General features: G+C 35.2%; 1 protein-coding gene across 11 annotated transcripts in view; it reads right to left on the bottom strand.

Annotated features, from left to right (window-relative positions):
* The window catches only part of DLG2 (discs large MAGUK scaffold protein 2), a 2,103,224-nt gene that overhangs the window by 1,460,976 nt on the left and 622,707 nt on the right, over positions 1–19,541 (bottom strand). For 2 of the 11 annotated variants that reach the window (XM_010345623.3, XM_074400265.1), the window contains exon 1: positions 11,090–15,713. The exons of 8 other annotated variants lie outside the window; for them this stretch is intronic. In XM_010345623.3, coding sequence (XP_010343925.1) covers positions 11,090–11,131 — 42 coding nt within the window. In that variant the 5' untranslated portion in view covers positions 11,132–15,713. Of the gene's footprint in view, positions 1–11,089; positions 15,714–19,541 lie in introns of those variants that run through there. One more of the 11 variants, XM_010345624.3, reaches the window with a different exon arrangement.

Raw genomic sequence — 19,541 nt, 5'->3', positions numbered from 1 at the left:
ATAAGTACTAACATAAAAATATTAATAAAAGAGTTTACTTTCCTCCATTATTCTGTGATTAATCTAAATCTTTTGGGGATTAGCGACCTCTTTGCATCAAAGAAACAATTATGCAAATTTTGTGACTGGTTTCCCAAGCAATCTGGAGAGTGGTTATATTTAGCTGATTACTGTTGTATATTATGTAGAGGTCTTGGCTGGGAAACATATAACTGCCGATATTGCAGTCAATTTCTCTCACCTTCTCAACTGTAAAACTAAACATCATTTTATCATCAATATCCCAAAATTTTACAAAGGAGGTAGGTTCTAGCTCATGTTCTTGGGATCCAAAGTATACCATAAGGAAATGTTCAGCTACATAAGCAAATTTGCGATGACCACCAAATTTAAAGCTAACCTTCTCTGCTTCAGTTAACATTTCCTTGGCTTTCCTAAAATATTTTAACATCTTCTGAATGAATCCTGCATATATCTCTTCTTTTTTTTTTTTGTATAAAGCTTGCTCATGATACAAGGTAGATCCTTATCATTACCATGTCAGTTATACCATCTTGAAATTAAGCATCAGAAAAATGGATTTACTCACCAAGAAGTATTGCAGACTACTTTATGAATGGAGATGAGAAATTTTAAACCCAGGCTTTCTACCAAACATCCCAGTTTTTCCACATCTCCTGTATGCCATGAGCAGTGGATGGGAAGTATAGCTGGAATTGATTCAGGCTGTGTGGGCTGAATGGAAGTAACAGTAGGTCTGGTAGAAGGTAGTGATGAAAAGTGACTGAGGCCATCATGAGGACAAAAATGTTGATGGCAGTAAGGAACATGTAAGTTATTGAACAGAGAAATGGATGGCCAGTTCTTATCTGTATTTAAGAAAAATAAGTCTAAATATGGGGAGGACAAATTTGGAGAGGACCGAGGGAGATTAGGGACGCTTAGTCACAGTGTTCCGGAGCAATACAGTGAGAGAAAATGAGAGCCTCCACTGAGGAAAGAAGAGGCAAAAAGATATAAAGTAGAAGAAATTACTAGATTCTATAAAATTTGTGGATTTATTATCTCTCCATGGTGGCTGGAGAGTTAAAAATGATTTCAGTGTTTTCAATCTAAGTACCTGGGAGAATAGTGATACTAAGGAAATTGTCTGGTTGGCTTGTGTTTAAAAGAATCATTAAAAACCCAGCTCTAAGCCATTATTTGCCGGGGTTGAGTATTGAGACAGTATTAGGAGACTAGCTAGAGAAACTTTTACATTAAGTATACATTTTCCCCCCAGTTTGAACTACAATGGCAATGATCCTTTTGAAATTCAGACTCATTATATATATATTTTTTCCCAACTGTATCTCGTTTTAAAACTATTCCAAGGTTACACTTGAAAGCTTTCTATCCTCTGCTGAAAAGTAATGGTCCAAGAAAAAACAATGCTTTCAGTCCCTATTTACCTGTGTTTATGTAGTTTTCAAAAAGAAAATGAAAAAGCTTCTGTATTATGTAGCCACTTCAAAAGAAGTCTGTGAATAATTATTAATGACATGACAATGTTCTTATATCATGGTATGAGCAAAAACACATCACAAATATTACATCATAATCCAATGTACACACATTCATATTCACACATATATATATAGGAAAAAAGAAAATACACATTTCTATATATGAATAGCAAGGATATGAGGAAGTATACATTTTTTGTCCTTTTCTGTACTTCTATAATTTCTATAATAAGCATATATTACTTTTGTAATGTAAAAAACAGTTGAAAAATATAATGTATTCCGACTCACTTAAAACTGATTCATTACTTTACTTTTCCTAATGAGTCTGAAGGAGTGCAGTTTATAAATTAGTCAGCTAAACATCCAACACAAACTCAAAGGGTTCTTTTATTTACACCAAGATTCAGAGATCCAGTTCAGAAATCCACCTCACTCCCTCCCATCCAGGTTCATTGTAAACTTCACTGAACCAGTTTCCATTTCCAAAGTAAGTAACCCCTGAAAAACTAAGTAGACACTTTTAAAATCAATGTTTATGTGTACCTTTTTAAAATTCAAAATCTAGTTATACCTATACAAATAAATAATAAATCAATTTAAAAACTCAAAATAAGCCTCCCATATTCAAGTTCCATTTTAAAGAAAGGTAGTCCCTTGGCTTCTTTCAAATTCTGCCTATGTGAAAGTGTCAAAGACTAAACAGAAAGAAAAAATAAAACACTTCCAGTTTAAATTTGAGAAATATTTAAGGCCAGACCTTCCCAAGGTTAAATGACTTTTTATTTTATTGTCTACTTTTCTCTTGTCAATTATTAAGAGCTAAGTTCTACAAGACACAGTACAATACCACTTCATCATGGGAAGTTTAATACCTTATCTACTGTATTAATACTAAGTGCAGATTTTAGCATATAGGTTTCTTTCAACAGGTGCTCATGCATCAATTTGTTATGAAGTCTTCTAAGTATAAGCACCCTAACCCTGACCCCAGATCCATGGGAGAATATTTCTGGGAGAATATTTCACCCACAATAATTCTTCTGGGTCTTAGCTAATGAAAGAAACTGACACACTCAAGTCAGGGGAAACTGAGATCTGTTGGGTCACTAAATCTAATAGGCGAAAGGAATGCCCAATGAAGTCATCAAAACCAGAAGGATGTAAAGCTGTTCTTTCCAGGCAGTGGCCTGTCCTAAGCATTGGTGCCTGAGCCTGGCATTTATTGTGGTCCCACCAGTTACTTGCTGTGAGACCCGAAAGAAGGTACTAAACCTCCTTGGTGCAGTCCTTTTACATGTAAAAATAGGTCTAATAGAAAACTTTCTCTTGGAGATACTGTGAAGATGAAATGAGTAATGTGCACATTGCCTGACCAATCATAAACACTAAACAAACATTAGCTATTGTTATTAGAAATACTGAGGTATGTAGGTGAGTAGGCTAAATCCCAAAGACCAGGGCCAGGGAAGTAAGCACCAAACCATGAATTCCCAAAGGAATATCCTAATTGGTAAGTGAACCAGGCTATATGGAGAAACCCTGTGTTGAGTTCACAACTTTTACACATTCCCTTCTTGCCGTTGGCTGACTGTTGTAATTCATCGTCTTTTCATTTGCATATTCCCAATTGAGGTTTTATTTTTCTTAAGACAGGGAACATGTTACAATGTTTTTCAAATTATGAGTTATGACCCATTCTACACCCCTTCAAAGTCAATAAAGGTTAATGGAGGAATCTTTTAAAAGGGGCATTATGAACTGCATTTCCCCAGTTATTTTTCTGATTATAACACATTTAGTTAATTTTGGTCAACATTATAAAAGAGAGACATTTTAAAAAGTTGTAATGGAAAATATCACAAGGCATAACTTTTGGTAAAAGTAAGTATTGCTTTTGAAAACATACTTGGAATTTTAAATTTATTTCTTACTACATGTTGCAATCCAAGTATGGAAAATCTTTGGATCTATACGTTACTTAGATAACTATTATTAAAACATAGCAGTTTCTGAACACACTGGAGAATTCCAAATATATGCTATATGATAGTGTTTTCTAAACTTGTCTTATGAATGATTTACCTAGGGTCATTTTCAGATTCCCAGGCTGCTTTCTTAAGATTCTGATGTTGGAAACATACTGCCATAATGGACATGAGAGAGGATATTAATTAGAGATTAATTAATTAATTAATCTTAATTTTTCATTAGAAATGAAACCCACCTTGTTGTGCATCTATTCTTACTTGGTGGTACCACATCCACTCTAAAAAAAGTACTTTATAAAATATGTCCAGCTATTTTAATGGCTAACATTCACTCATTCAGTCTGTTACTTATCAAATATTTACTAATCATTTGTCATATGCAAGGCAATGGGTACAAAAATACATATAAGAGACACAGTTCCTGCCCTTAAGTAGCTTATAGTTGACTCATTTAATAACTAGGGCAGCATCCTCTGAGGATCAGAAGAGCTGAGGCCAAAAGAAAATGAAATCATGAATGCTTATGTATGACTCAAGTCTTGGGTAACCTACCTTCTAAAAATGTTCAGAGGATTAAGAAGCAGTAAAACTGCATGATAATTACTTATCAAAGCATTTTTTTCTAATTAATATAGCAGAGCTGAAAACCCACACATCACACCTAAGGAGGACGCAATATCAGTGTAGAAAAAAAAAAGAAGAAGATAGATATCAAAATTTTAATTACAAACAGAATTGAACAACCTGCCCCCAGTCCCACTGGCACCAACCTGATCTGTTTTCAACATCCCTCCCCTGGATTATTGCAGGAACTTCTAACTGGTCTCTCTGCTCCTGCCCTTTTTCTCTTAAAGTCTCTTTTCAACACAGCAAGCTGAGTGATCCTATTTAAACATTAGCTAGCCTGTAATACCAGCACTTTGGGAGGCAGACATGGGTGGATCATAAGGTCAAGAAATCGAGACCTTCCTGGCCAACATGGTAAAACCCTGTCTCTACTAAAAAATACAAAAATTAACTGGGCGTGGCGGCGCATGCCTATAGTCCCAGCTACTTGGGAGGCTGAGGGAGAATTGCTTGAATCCAGGAGGTGGAGACTGCAGTGAGCCAAGATGGTGCCACTATACTCCAGCCTGGCACCTAGCAACAGAGCCAGACTCTGTCTCAAAAAAAAAAAGAAAAAAAAAATTAGGTAAATCATGTGACTCTTCTGTTCAAAACCTAGCTGGCTTCCCATCTCACTGAGAAAAGCCTAGCTTACAAAGTCCTACATGATCTTTTCACTGTGACATGTTCTTGACCTTTCTCTCTTCAGCCACACTGGCTTCTTAGAAGGTTCTTAACATGCCAGGCAGTTAAGAACTGGCTTCTAGCTCACGGACTTTGCACTTACACTTTCTGTTACCTTTTCCAACAAGTATATTTTGTTTTCATCTTTTAGATCTTTATTCCAAGTCATATTCTCAGTGAGACCCTCGCTAACCACCTAATCTAAAACTCTAAACCAGCCCATCCCCCAATGCACACCTCCAATTTCCTTCCACGATTTTTTGTCTTAACACTTATCACTATATACCATGTATTTTACTTAACTGTTTTGTTTATTTTCTACCTACTTCACTATGATGTAAGTTCTATCAGGGTAGGGATTATTGTCTGTTTTATTTAACCCTTTATCTATAATACTATTTCAGTTCCTGACTCATAATAGGTACTTACCAAGTATTTGGTGAAGGATGAATGTAGTATACAAAAGAAAGCCTCAGGCCTGACTCTGGCCAACATGTATTAGAAAGAAGCCAAAAAAAGGAATGGCAAGGTCATACTCTGTAAGACATATGCAATTTTATTGTTTACTTAATTCCTTACCTAATTTTAAAAAGAGATTTGAGATATCCATAACATAGTAACAGTAATTTTCATATCTATACTATCTATTTAGGAGGGTTGTTACAAAGGTTTCCAGTGAAACGAACCTGGTTTACAAGGTGACTTCACTGGCACTTAATAGTTGTAATATTAGGCAAGTTATTTTTGTTCCCTAAACTTTAGTTTCCTCATCTATAAAATAATAATGACCAAAGTGCAGAAATCTTAGGTCACTGGGAAACATTTTGAGAAAATACATGCAAACTTATTGGTATAGCTCATGGTTCATACTAATAGTTTCACAAATAGTAGCTATTATTGTTATTGTTCAATGTGTTGTTTTATTCTTTATTAACTCCTTGTTTAATTTTTTAAGTTTTGAGTTAATGTGCTTTGTTAGAAATTGTAAATCTAACGCATTAACTAGGCTTAGGTATTAGACACCCAATATACCAAATTGATCTCCAAATGGCTCACAACCATTTGGAGACCATAGCTTCCAAACATTTGGAGACCGTACTAAAGGAGTCCAGTGAGGAACTAATAAATTATAGGTATCCTGAAAGAGATAATTATTCAACTGGAACCTAAGAGGTACCATCTCTGACTTGTTATGAGCCATAGGTGTTACTCAAACTGTCCACACATTCTGATTCATAATTCCAAGCCCTGCCTACAACAAATTATGTGTTTATTAAAAGCATCAAAATGTGGGATGCATCATAGGATCTAGCAAAGAGTAGGTGTCAGCAGCATAAGAAGACAGAGTTTCTGGAAGTTTCTTTTTCAACCAGTCCACTGATCATTTTTTGAATTCCTAAATATAAATAAGCTGTAAGAAAAAAAGATTTAAAAAATGGTTTATAGTTCCTGTCTTTAAAAATCTTAAAATTTAGTTGGGGTTAGGGCAATACCCAAACATAAATAAAATTAACTACCAGTATAAAATAATAATGCAAGTGATGATATGAGGCAATATAAGATTTATTGCCATAAATGATGGAGAAATTACACTCACTACATCAAAGGAGAGATAAAACATGGGAATTAGTGTGACTGGGGTTCCAGCTCTTGGAAGATAGATACAGACACCCTGTACTGTTTATCAAAGGAAGGACATAATTTAGACAAATATGGTCAATGCAAAGAAAGGACTCCCACTGAAGGAAAAAATTTCTAGAAAATGATCAGGGGCAGAAAAGGGTGGGGTGTTTGGAAAAGAGCAATTTCACTGACTAAACCTGGTGAAAATGAGCATATAAATGCCTGAATTCTAGAGTGTTTAGGATTCAATAAATTGTTTTAGTGTGAATTATTGGTTCCCTCCAAACTAGCTCTACAACCTGGCCACACAGATCCAAAAGGGTTCGTGACTTCATGTAAGTGGCTTGTGACTGCCAAAGCCATTACTATTCAAACTGAAGCCCACATGACTTCAAAATTAAGAGGTTTTCTTCTTTCTTTTTTTCTTTCTCTCAAAATAATTTAACAAGCATTAAGATAAACAATCTGAAAGTAGGCTGAGTGAATAAAAAAGAAGTCTGAAACTCAGTTAATGCATTCATTTAAAGTATCTCTTGAGTACCTACTATGTACTTAGCATAGCTCTTTGTGCTGATGATATAAAGGTGAACAAAACAAACTAAAACTCCAGGTTCCATGGCGCTAACATGAGAATACATGCATATGTTTCATTGTGATAGTTACTATAGTGGGACAGGAAATATTATACCTAAATGTATTTCTCATTAATTATAGATATATTTTAATTGGGCTCAATTTCTAATGCAATTTTTATTGAAGGCAACTCTAGAGCCTTACTGCTACTTGGAGGTCTTTATTTTCTCAATGAAGAGTTAAATTGATTGAGTTATTACTAGAGTCTAAGAACTTTTTATAGTGTTTACATGCCTTACTGAATATAATCCTTATAATAGCTAATAGCAATTATTATACCTCTTTTACAGATGAGAAAAAAGTAAACTTTCTTAAGCTATGCAATACATGGGGAAGACAAGTTCAAATGTAGTTCTTTTGAAATCCCAAAAACCCACGACTTAAAACCATTCTGTTACATGCTTTCTCTTAAAAGTTATTGTGTTTACCCTCAGTGAATTTTTAAAATAAAGGAGCAGAATTCTTTAATTTATACAGTAGGCAGCAAGATTTACTATAAAAAGTAGTAAGTCAACACTCAAGAGAACCTGCTTCTGACTCAATGACTAGTCATTTCCTCTCTCTACCTGTTTTCTTGCCTGTACTATTGGTCTAATACTTGCGATTCGTATTTCACGGACTGTAGGTTTGTGAGTGTACATGTGAGTATGTTTGTAGCAGCAACAAAAAAAGGGAAACAGTGAGATGAAGAACATAAAGTTATTTAGAAAATTATCATTAGTGTCATTACCTTCAAAAATAGGGCCATTTCCACAGACAAAAATGATACAGACATCTGATGCAACAAGCTTCCTGTATGTTTTCTCATTAAAGATGCACTTTTCATAAAATATGGACAATTTCAGATGGAAACTGAACTACATTTGTACATGATTATCGCATTGCTTCATTTTAGTGAGTAGACTAAAACTAAATTGTTCTAATCATACTTTGTAAAAAGTTAAAATAAAAATCCGAGCCAAGGTAATGTCAATCTTTATCAAACGCTATTTAAAACTAACAAGAAAACACAGCCCATAAATAATGTCCAGTGATTAGAACTTTTCATTCCTTTCATTTCCTTCTGTTGAAAGCTCTTCTTCTAGAAAATAGGTAGCAAAGTAACACAATTTCCAAAGAGTTAGATTGTGATGACCGCTCAGTCAATTCTCAGAGCCTTGGTTTATCTTTTCTTTGTTTATGGTTTACCCTATTATTTTCCTCTTCAGCCTTGTAAGAACCCATGTCTAACCATTTCAAACTATTTGCAGCTCTTTGAAGTGCTCTGCTTCCTAGCTCCATGCCTTTGACACTCCCTTTACCCAGCATGCCTTCCTTACTCTAACATCTTTGGCAAAAGTCCATTAGCTGTCAAGATTCAGTTTAAAGGTGACCTCACAGCGAAACCTTTCTTGATCAGTTCAGGTAAAATTAGCCTGTGATTTTGTTTGTTTTCTTTGCTTGTTTCTTTCTTCTCCAATAATGCCCTGCATAGATACTTCAAAGCATTTATTTGTTTATAGTCTGTGTCTTTTCCTAGACTGGAAGCTCCTTAAAAGCAAGTACTATTTCTATTTATCTTAGTTTCCAAGACTCTAGCATGGTGCATAAATCCTAGATGTCATTCAAAAAATTTTAATAGATGAATGAATAAATGGAGACCCATGAGTCACATTCTGAAGTCTGTAAATACGTGTGTGTGTGTGTGTGTGTGTGTGTGTGTGTGTCTACACCAGTGGTCCAGATTTAACATCTTGTTACATAAAAACATGTACAATGTCTAAAAACATACCACTCTCAATAAAATTCTTTCAGTTACACATTATAAAGGTCTAATTAACAAAAAAGTTTATTCTAGAATAAAAGATTATGACTCTAGTGGTCTATTGTGTGCATAAAAATAGACAAGAAATGTTTCTATCCTTTGAATTTTAACCACCTTAAAGTTTTGGGAATTGTTAACAATAATCATATTAAATCATGGCAAACATGAAAAACTATATACTATAAGCAAGTATTTGGCAGAACCAAGTGAATAAGTACTGCTCGCAACAATAGAAATAAAAGCAAACACTTTTAAAACGTAATATAAATAAAACAAAAATCAAAATAGATAAAAATATTAGATGAGGCTTTATTGCACCAATGTCACAAAATAACAGACCACAAATGAACTGCAAACTCTTTTTGCAAGACTTGCTATGTCAGAAAAACAAGATAACCCTAAAAAAATTACAAATTATTCAAGGGAATGCAAGAGCTAATTATCGAAAATGTCAAAGTATAATTAAAATCAAAACTAATCTACTCAAAGGAAGGTTGTACATGTTGTATGTGGCAATGCATATGGTCTCAATTTCTATCAATCAATACATAAGAAGTATCTGTATCTCAGTACAGATTAGCCGAAGTACTAGGAATTTATTATTCAAAAGTAATCTGTATTTAGTTAATATATTGTTAGTGAAGTTTTTATTTTCTTGCTTTTGAGTTTCAATGAGAAAAATGTAAAGCTAAATTCATAAAGACAACTGTTAAAAGTAAGAGTAAAAAGAAATTTCCAAAAGCCCAGTATGAAAGAAACTTTAGACTTAGCTTTTCCTGCACTTCCAAAACATAACAATGAAATATCAAAACGATTGTTATTTCTTTATCTAAATTATTTATGGAGCTTCCTCTGAAGAAAGTACTTTTCTCCCTTCAAAAAGATGAGGAGGGAAAACATTTACAATTTACAGAGTTTACAAAACAATGCATGTCATACCTATACTTTAGAACAGGAGATGATAATAGAGAAATCCAAGATGATATTTGGGCATATGCTTCATGTTTTTAATTATTTTTTCTTGTTGTTGACTGTCTACATCTTATACATAGAGGAAAATTGACTACTAAAGTTCATTTAAAAAGTAGTAAAAAACAAATTCTATAGAACTCTGCAAAATGATACACAGAATGCTTCCAGGTTTTAAGTTGTAAAAGAATTGGTCATCAAAACATAAATACTACCTGTTTGAAATTCAAATAGAAAATAAAAAGGCTTACAAAAGAGTGAGCAGCACGGAGTTCTTTAATAAAACTTGTAAACACAGAAAATGCAACTTTAGTACCCAGACACATTAAAACACTCCCCCAGTAAAATAAAAGGGGGAACACTTGATATTGGACTTTAAAGAAAAAAAGATTTAAATTTTAGGTAGTCTTAACTGCCTCTTAATTTTTTTTTTCTCAAAGGTAATCACTTTCCTTTTGGACTTCCTTCAATAAGAAATATAAGCTCAAACTGTTAACCAAGGATGTAATTCACTTAAATTATGCAACTGGAATTCCACAGCTGGTCTGTCTGGCTTAGTGCTGAATGAACACCGTGTCAGAAAACCTTCCCAATAATAATGCCCTGCCCATGACAAGGGGTAAATCTCCCAAACTTAGGCTCAACTTCAGAGGCTCATTAGCGACAGCAAGTGAATGTCAGTGGGGTGACAGCAGCGGGACAGCAGCGCCCACGCAGCTGAAGCAACCAGCCCACCCAGAGCTGACGATTTGTATAATCAATATCACCAATTCCCAGTAATAATCATTTGTTGATATGCACAGGACGGTCAGGTTTCCCACAGATCATATTTAATATCATTACAGTCACTAGATTTAACCCCCCGGCTCTTAAACAATTCAGCTGCAAGAACACAGGCAGCTCACAGCACTTTTTAAAAGAAAGACTAAATCGTAATTCAAAGCATGCCCTATAGCTTTTTACCTTCTCTGATTTCTTGGTTCTGGCCTACCTAAATAATTTTCATCTTTTCCTCCCCCCTCTCCACTCTCCAACTATGAGCGTGAACCTGAATTACAAACAGTTAAACCTGAAGGTCACTTCACAGCAGCGTTCCAACATGCTCCCCCAGCGAGGCTGCACGGCAACAATAAAACAAAGCCTTTGCAACCACCTGTAATAATCTGCCTGCTCAGCCAGCTATCCGAAAAGTCCTGAAGCTACACAAGGTAGACATTTTCTGCAGCTGGTTTAACATGTATATTGTGCCCAGTTGCCGGCTCGCCTCCTCTTACCTTCACGTTAGTCCGGAGTGCACAGTAACATGCAAAGAACATTGCAGTAAATAAGGAGCATATGGACCGGTATTCAGCTTCTCAGCACAGCGCAAGCCCCACACACACGATCCTGGGCATGTGCTACTAAAGAGCATCCGTTCCCTCTGTCAGTTTGAAAATGCATTGATCTCTGTTTTCTCTGACTACAAAACGACATGTCTTGAAGGCACTGAGTGAGAGCTCAGAATCTCTTCATTGGCTATATATAGCATTATGCCCAGTAATTTCAATTAGATGAGAATTCAGCGTCTGAAAGTTAAGACCTCAGTTGCTTTTCCTTCTAGCATTTTAAATCACTGGATTAAAAAAAAAAAAAAAAAAAAAAGAAGGAGGGGGGAATGAGCTCACTCAGGAAGGAGGGGGGGAAAGGTGAAGAATTGAAATTTAACCAATGAGTTACTTATATTTCTGGAGAGCCCTGGTGTTATCCTATTAAATACTTTACAATGGGATCACATCGGGCAGACTATAAATGAAGAGGAAACACTTTTCCCTTTGGAGGTTTAATATGAGCTCTGCACTATATTCCAGGCTATTCCGGTGCAGCACCCTCTTTGGCAAATTCTACAAATCACTGCAAACATGTCTCATTCTGCTTCTCCATGTGGAACAGGACCAGGACTAAAGGATCATTGTCACATAAAGTCCCCTAAAATGTGAGCTGGGTTCCTCTGGGGTGATCTGCAGTTACAGGACTGAGAAGTACCACGTTCTCCTACTTCGCTGCCCTGTTACATCTTTTAGGGATATCTAAAGTTCCTAGGATCCATAATAAAACAATGTGGCCAATTTTTCAAAACTATGCTTTATTGGTAAATGACGATCAGTAACAACATGGGGTTGAAATGGAGACAGAAGATTCCAGGGGTAACATAACCTCAGATTCAGTAGCAACTGCTGCTGAATGGAAAATGTTCAGCAGGCTCCGGAAGGGAGACAGCAAGAGAGAAAAATAAAAGCTTCTGCCCCTATAAATCCTTAAGGAAAAAAAAAAAACAACAACAACTTAAAAACATCATCAGATCCTTCTGTCTGTTGTCACTCCTTTCAGGCACCGGATGCTGCCAATTAACTCAAATTTTACTTGATCAAAAAGACAAAGTACAATTTAGGGTTCTATACCCTTATTTCTAGCCTTGGGAAGCCCTAATTCTGAGCTAGAATTCTAAAGCTATCTGACAAAATGCAAGCAGAAATGAACAGTTCTCACTGCAGCAAAAATAGTGGGAGGAAAAAGAGTGGTTATGTCTTTGCCACGATGCTCCCCATCAGCTTCCAGCAATAGGGAAGATCAGCATAACTCACTAGAAAAAGCTGCAGTGACTTTTAGGATTTTTCTTTAATATGTTTTGCATAAGCCACCTCCCCTCTGGAGCCTGCAGTAGTGCTGAAGCACCATCAGAGTTACTGGGCATTTCTCCTGGGCAATGAGGTGAGGCAGCTTCAGGAGGAAGCAAAGTATTTAAGGGAGAGAAATTAAAGGAAGAAGAAAAGCAGGATTTTCTATTTCTCTCTTAATGACAAGCATTCAGAAAGTGTCGTCAGTTCTGACTAAATAGCTATTTTGGGCTGTCATTGTTTGTGCCTTTTTTTAGGAAGAAAAAGGCAATCTTATCCTAAGCTGGAGATCCTTTGGCAACGTAAGAGAAGGCAGCCACTTATTTTGATTCCCAGTTCCGTCTGTCTTAGGAGCCTAGGTAATTACAATTGTAAATACTTAACAATACAACCAGTGACTTCCAGGACATTTAAAAAATCCACATGGATGCCCAGCTCTCATCATTCCACAACTTTTTTTTTTACCGGCTTTCAATGCAAAACTGAGCGTTTCAGTTAACAACACTTCCCCTTCCCAAGGTTATTACAGGTCACATTTCCTGCAGCCCTTCCTAATAAATGAACCCAAATATTACAACTCAATGCTATGGAAAACATAGATAAATTTTAATATGCCTTTCCCCATTGGGGGATTCAGAGGAATTTTTTAAAAACCTGCTTTATTCAACCTGCGAATAAGTACCATTATTTCTTTCCATTAGAAGTTGGCAAAAAAAAGAAATTTACATATTTTATTATTATTATTTTAATAGTTGCCAGGATATTTGGATGGCGCAGGAGAGAAAAACGAAAAACAAGAGGTGGAAAATGTTACAAATCTCAGAGCAGCTCACAAGCAAGGATTAAATAAAACAAGTTACAGGTGAAAAAGTACATGTAGATTTCCCTGTCAAGGCAATCAGGGAGGACTTCTAATAGGGCTTAAGATACCATTTTAACGTGTATATATTCTTTTAAAAAGGCCCTTAGCCTTAAAAACTTCTTTAAAACACCTGAGTATACTTGTCTAGCCTGCAAAATCCCAGGGATATACCTGTATATTTACTGCCTAATTTCCTTAAGTGGACTAGGGTAGCCAACTTACTATTCTTATTTTATAGATGCAGGAAATGAGGCATTAACTACAACAGCAATGTCTCACTAAAGAATATTCCATATTTTTAAGCAAAGAATTCAGCAAAACAGTATATATGCAAGAAGAATAACATTTGCTATAGTAGAAGAAAGTTGTAACTGACTGTGCACATTTTCAGAGGCAGTAGAGTAAGTCTAGGCTTCAATACTGCAAGATGGAAGTGAGGGGTCCTGGAAAATCACTTCCATGCCAGATTCTTTTATCATTTGTAAAACTGGGATAATACATATCTCATAGTGCCTACTGAGAATATTAAAGATGAACCCTGCCATCAAAATAATGTCTAGATGGATCAATGATTTAACTATAAAAATTGAAACTGTAAACATATTAGAAGAAAACACAGATTTGGTTTTGTATAATATTAAAGTAAAGAAGCCTAAAGCCATGCAAGAAAAGATAGACAATTGTGACTATATGAAAACACAAAACTTCTCCTTGGGTAAATAATCTACAATGACAAACAACAAACTGGGAAACTATTTACAACACATTCCATGGGAAATTGTCTTAATATACAAAGAATTTTCATAAATCACTAAGAGAAAATATAAAACTGAATGAAGCAAAGAACATAAAGTAGTAATCCACAAAAAAACACAAAACACATTAAAAATGTTCAACTTCATATTTAAGAAAAAACGTTTAAAAAGAGGTTATTAAATCAACACATCGAGGACTAATGGAGATGCATTAACTGTTGAAACCTTTTTGGAAGGTAATTTGGAATTATCTATCAAATATTTAAAAAGGAAAATTCTCTTTGATGTAGTGATTCAACTTCCAGGAATTTATCCCAGATATATGCATGTGTGTGTATTTAAAAAGTATCCATCAGTATGTTTTTAAAATTAGTTTATTTATAACGTAGGAATGTAAGATATATATACAAATTCTTATGTGGAAAGATGTCCAAGTTATATATAATATTATATGTAAAACTAAGGTTGCCAAAGAGCTGATATTGTACAGGCCAATTTGTATTTGTATATTTGCATATACTTGTAGGTACAGGTGTAGGGTGTGTGTTTGTAAAATTTTAAGTGTTGCCATTGGCTTAGGAAGGGATGGATGCCATTATCTTTCATTTTTCATTTCATACCTCTATACTATAGAACAATGAACAACTTATCCAACTACCCCTGTCAGTAAATGAGAGAAATAAAGATATAAGGAAGAAGCAAATACTAGAAACTGGGAGGGGATGAGCAAAAGCCAGGAAATAATTGTAACAGGAGAAACATGGATTTTTATCAATTTCTGAATTGATCTTGGTTCTGAGTGTCTCTCTGAATGTGAACATCTCTCAGTAATGCATGTAATTCTAGTATGTATGTATATTTTTCTTAAAGCATGACCCTTAAATACAAGCCAACTACTTTATTTGATTCCCAAATGGAAAAAGTGGCTATCGAGAAAACTTCACTAGTTGATTTTCATCTTATGCACTGAATTTAAACCTATCTACATATATTTGGTTTGCATTTTTAACAGTGGGAATGTAGTACTTTAAAAAAATAACCTGAATTGTAAAAAAAAATCAATATTAAAGCAATATGCAACTATGATTTGTTACAAATAACAGCAACAACCTCTTTTAATATGGACAATAATTCATATTGCTAGACATCTTTTTCTTAACCTATAAAATAAAGAGACTGGACTATCTAGCTCTTTCTTATAGGCAGAGTAGCTCTCTTAGGTGCTTTGCTTACTGTTTTGTTTAGACAGGACAAATTAGGTATGTTTATATATTAAGGACCCTCCAGGTTGCACTACAGGCCGATTAAATCAGAATTTCTCAGGGTGGGACCCAGACATCACTATTTTGTAGAGCACCCCAAGTGACTCCAATGTGCAGCTAGGATTACAAACTACTGCCCTAGAGCAGGGGTCAGCAAACCGATTCTGTAAATGGCAGGACGATAAATATTTTAGGCTTGCAAACCATACAATCTCTGTCACAACCACTCAATTTTAATGTTGTAGAGAGAAAGCAGTCTATGTAAATATCTAAACAGACGGTACATAGTATGTTCCAATAAAACGTTATTATTTATAAACATTAAAATTGAAATTCATATAATGTTCATATGTCAGAAAATATTATTATTCTTCTGATTTTTTTAACCATTTAAAAATATAAGAACATTTCTTAGCTTGTATGTTGCCAACCTTTTCTCTGAAGTCCAGAGCAGTGGTACTCTCTGCAGTCGTTGGGCTAGATGCCTTAGTGTATGTTAAAAATTTGTTATAAATAGAAATTCTCCATACTCCATACCTACTCAATCAAAAACTCTAGGTATGTGGCTCAGGAATCTGTGTTAACAAGCCCTTGATTTTCATGTGAGCTAAGGTTTGAGAATCACCGCTCTGAAGAAAGAGAGGAGAATTGATGGCTATGGCTCTCACAGAAAAAAAAAGGAAGATATTGACTCCAGATAACAGGTATAAAAATTAAGTTTATAGAAGAGAAAAGTATAGAAAATAAAGAGAAAGTCATTTCTGTTGTAAATGAGATAATTTTAGAGTGGAGACTAAAGATTCTGAGATGGATGCCAGCTGAGAAAGGAACTATAAAATACCTGGTAACTTAGAATCCTTTCTCTCTTAGAAACTCTAACAGCTCTTGGGCCTTTCAGTTAAAAAAAAAAAAAAAAAAAAAAAAAAACCAGACCTGGGTTTAAATCACTTTTCTCCCACTTGCCAGCTGTGTGACCCTGGGCAAGTTATATAACTTCTCTCTGCCTCAGAGTATTCCTCTGTAAAATAAAGATAACAAATCTACTTCACAAGGATGTTGTAAGAAGTCAAATATATGAGGTGTGCATGTTGCTTGTCCCAGTACCTGGAACATGTAAATGTAATAAATGGTAGTTTTTAGTGAAAAGAATAATGAAATAATAGAGGTAAAGTGAAAGCTAAAAATGTTCTATCATTCTTCTTGATTGACTTCTTTTAAATACCTAGAAGATTCCTTTAGGGGTTTGTAGATCATCTAGGACTTCCCTAGAATTTCCAGTTAGCCTTAAAGAAGATTTTCAGAAACTCATGATTCTCATTATAACCCCTTAATCGATTACTATGATTGGATTTCTTGCATCCTCCTTAGGATTTTCCTAAGATAATAATGACAAATGATAAATTAAAAATCATTTCAGAGCTTCCCAACAACTTCCACAAAAGTATTCCTAAAGTCTTAAGAGAATGCATTTATACCCGTGGAAGTATATAAAATATATAAAATTAAATGTCACTGATGCTTCATTTCTTATCTTAAAAATTGATATAAATGTTAAATTCAAGAAGAAAATATATCTGTATTTGTTATAAAGTAATGGTTTACATTACTTACAAATCACTAAATTTAAGAAGCCAAGAAGGCTATGCAATACTTTTAATACTCTCATATAAAGGCTACCGTGAATGCCTACAGGTAGGGGTATTCTTGCCTCAGTTCACAAGTAAAGATATATCACATTTGATTCTTGATCCTTACATAGCCCTGAAGATACTGTCATCATCCCCTAGTGTCCAGAAAGGAAAACTGGCACAGTGATTAGGCGGATTATTCAGGTTTATGCAGAAGCTAGAGGTGGAACTCCAATACTAGGTCTTCCAATCCTAAAGTCCAGAGCAAATTTCTCAAGATCCCAATTCCTATACAGTGATTCTTAACTCTTTCATACAAAACAGTCCTTTTATATACAAATATTTTTAATATTCTACTTACAACCATGATAATAATAGATAATATAACCTACTTTTACATAGGATTTAAAAATTCAACATAATATATAATATAAATAATTAAAGTTAAAGTTAAAATTAAAACAAAGTATACTTCAATGGCAATACTCAGGCAAAATTCCATCAATGGCATAATTAAATGGGCAGTTGCTTACACCCATATGCGTAGACGGACACAGGTATATTATTAAATTGGCTACTCGAAGCTCAGAAGCAACATTGCTATCAGTGACACAATATTCTGAACGGTTGAAAACTCTTGGTAAAGTTCTGAGTAAAACAAAGAACAATCTTCCCTTACATCACAGAGAAATTACATTATTGAAAACTTCAGTGGATATTAACTTAATGCAAGAGATGCTTTGTGTTAAATAAATAAAACAGAGTATGATTCCTAGCTCAGGAAACTTTATCAAGTATCTAATATAAATTAATGTCCAGTAAGGTGTTTAAAGAGGGTAGTACTGGCCTTAATGAGAACCATGTGAACACACAGCCAGAGGGTAAATGTAGATTTAGGAATACATAGTTGCAAAAAATCCCTTTAAATTCTTTACCACAATTACTCACCACCCTGTACCAAGGAAGTTCTACATGTACTTTCAAAGTGTAAAAAGCCTACTCTTCTGGATAAACAGAAAAATCTAAGAATGAGTGCCTCACAAGCAATCACAGATTCTAAATGATATGACTGAAAGGACAATGAAATAGATATTTTCTTCTTACCTAATACAGGAAAAAAAAAAAAGGCTTCAGGGAGTGACCATCTCAAAATCCTGCCACTCCTCAGTGGTTGGATCAGAGCCCATCTTTTTGTGACCACATGGAGTATTTTTCTCTGAATGTCTGCAACATGTATTATCTGTATTGCCCAATGTAGTACCCGATTATACAGTCTTTCATTGTTCTCTTATTGCTTTTTCTGTCTAAAATTCATCTCCTTAACCCCACTTTAAGTATTTCAAATGTAAAGTACTTCTATGAGCTGGAACATAGTTCCTTTGAGCACGTAGTATTGTTTATTCTTCATGAACCCATTGATTGATAAGCAGCTGAAAAAAAATTAATCAAAAGCCTCAAAAAGGCTCCCAAATTGCCTAATACTCCTATCCATTTTTTTTTTTTTTTTTTTTTTTTGAGACAGAGTCTTGCTTTGTCGACTAGGCTGGAGTGTAGTGGCATGATCTCAGCTCACTGCTGTAGCCTCTGCCTCCTGGATTCAAGTAATTCTCTTGCCTCAGCTTCCCGACTAGCTGGAATTACAGGCACGCACCACCATGCTCGGCTAATTTTTGTGTTTTTAGTAGAGACGGGGTTTTATCATGTTGGCCAGGATGGTCTTGATCTCCTGACCTGCCTCGGCCTCCCAAATTCCTACCCTGTTCTTTGAACAACCTTCTCCCTCCTCCTGTTACGAAAGGTGATTTCAAACATTCTCCACTCTCTTCAAACCTCACACCTTCCTCCATCCTCATTCCGAATCATAGATAGTTTCCTTCTACCCCTACCAAGAAAACAAAAGCCAACACACAAGTCCTCAACTTTTACCACAAAATTAAAAAGAAAAAGAAAAATCGGTGACTGCTCTCTTGATTTTCCCAACATATGTTCCCCTCTCATCAAGTCTGCATCTTTCTCTCTTCTTGATCCTTCTTATAACAATTTAAATTCATTTTCAAGCTTCTCCCATTTAAAAACAAACACAGAAGAAAAACTACTTCCTCTAATCACAGTTCCATATCAAGCTACTATCCTTCCCTGTTCCTTGACACACAACCTGTTTAGAAAAGCAACACCTCACTTTCCATTTACTTCCTCATTTTCCACACTGACTCTGACTCCTTAACACACTGATTTATGTCCCGTCCCCAGGCCCTTAAAATTGGGTATCGCAACCAAAATGTCACTTACATAACTTTCAGTTCTCTATCCTCACCCTCACCCTCCACACTTCTGGGCAGATTCCAAACAGCTGAGCTGCCCTTCCTCTTAAAACACCCTTATCCCTTGGCTTCTGACGTTAGGTTTTCCCACCACAATCTTTCAGTATTTTTTTTAATTTTAAACTCAGGGCTACATGTTGAGGTTTCTTAATAGGTAACCTTGTGTCATGGGGGTTTCTTGTACAGATTATTTCTTCACCCAGGTATTAAGCCTAACTTTCCTGATTCTCTCCCTCCTCCCACC

This window comes from Saimiri boliviensis, chromosome 6 (assembly GCF_048565385.1).
Source record: "Saimiri boliviensis isolate mSaiBol1 chromosome 6, mSaiBol1.pri, whole genome shotgun sequence".
NCBI classification, from domain to species: Eukaryota; Metazoa; Chordata; class Mammalia; order Primates; family Cebidae; genus Saimiri; species Saimiri boliviensis.
The sequence above is the reverse complement of the archived record's forward strand: the minus strand, read 5'-3'. Positions and strand labels throughout refer to the sequence as shown.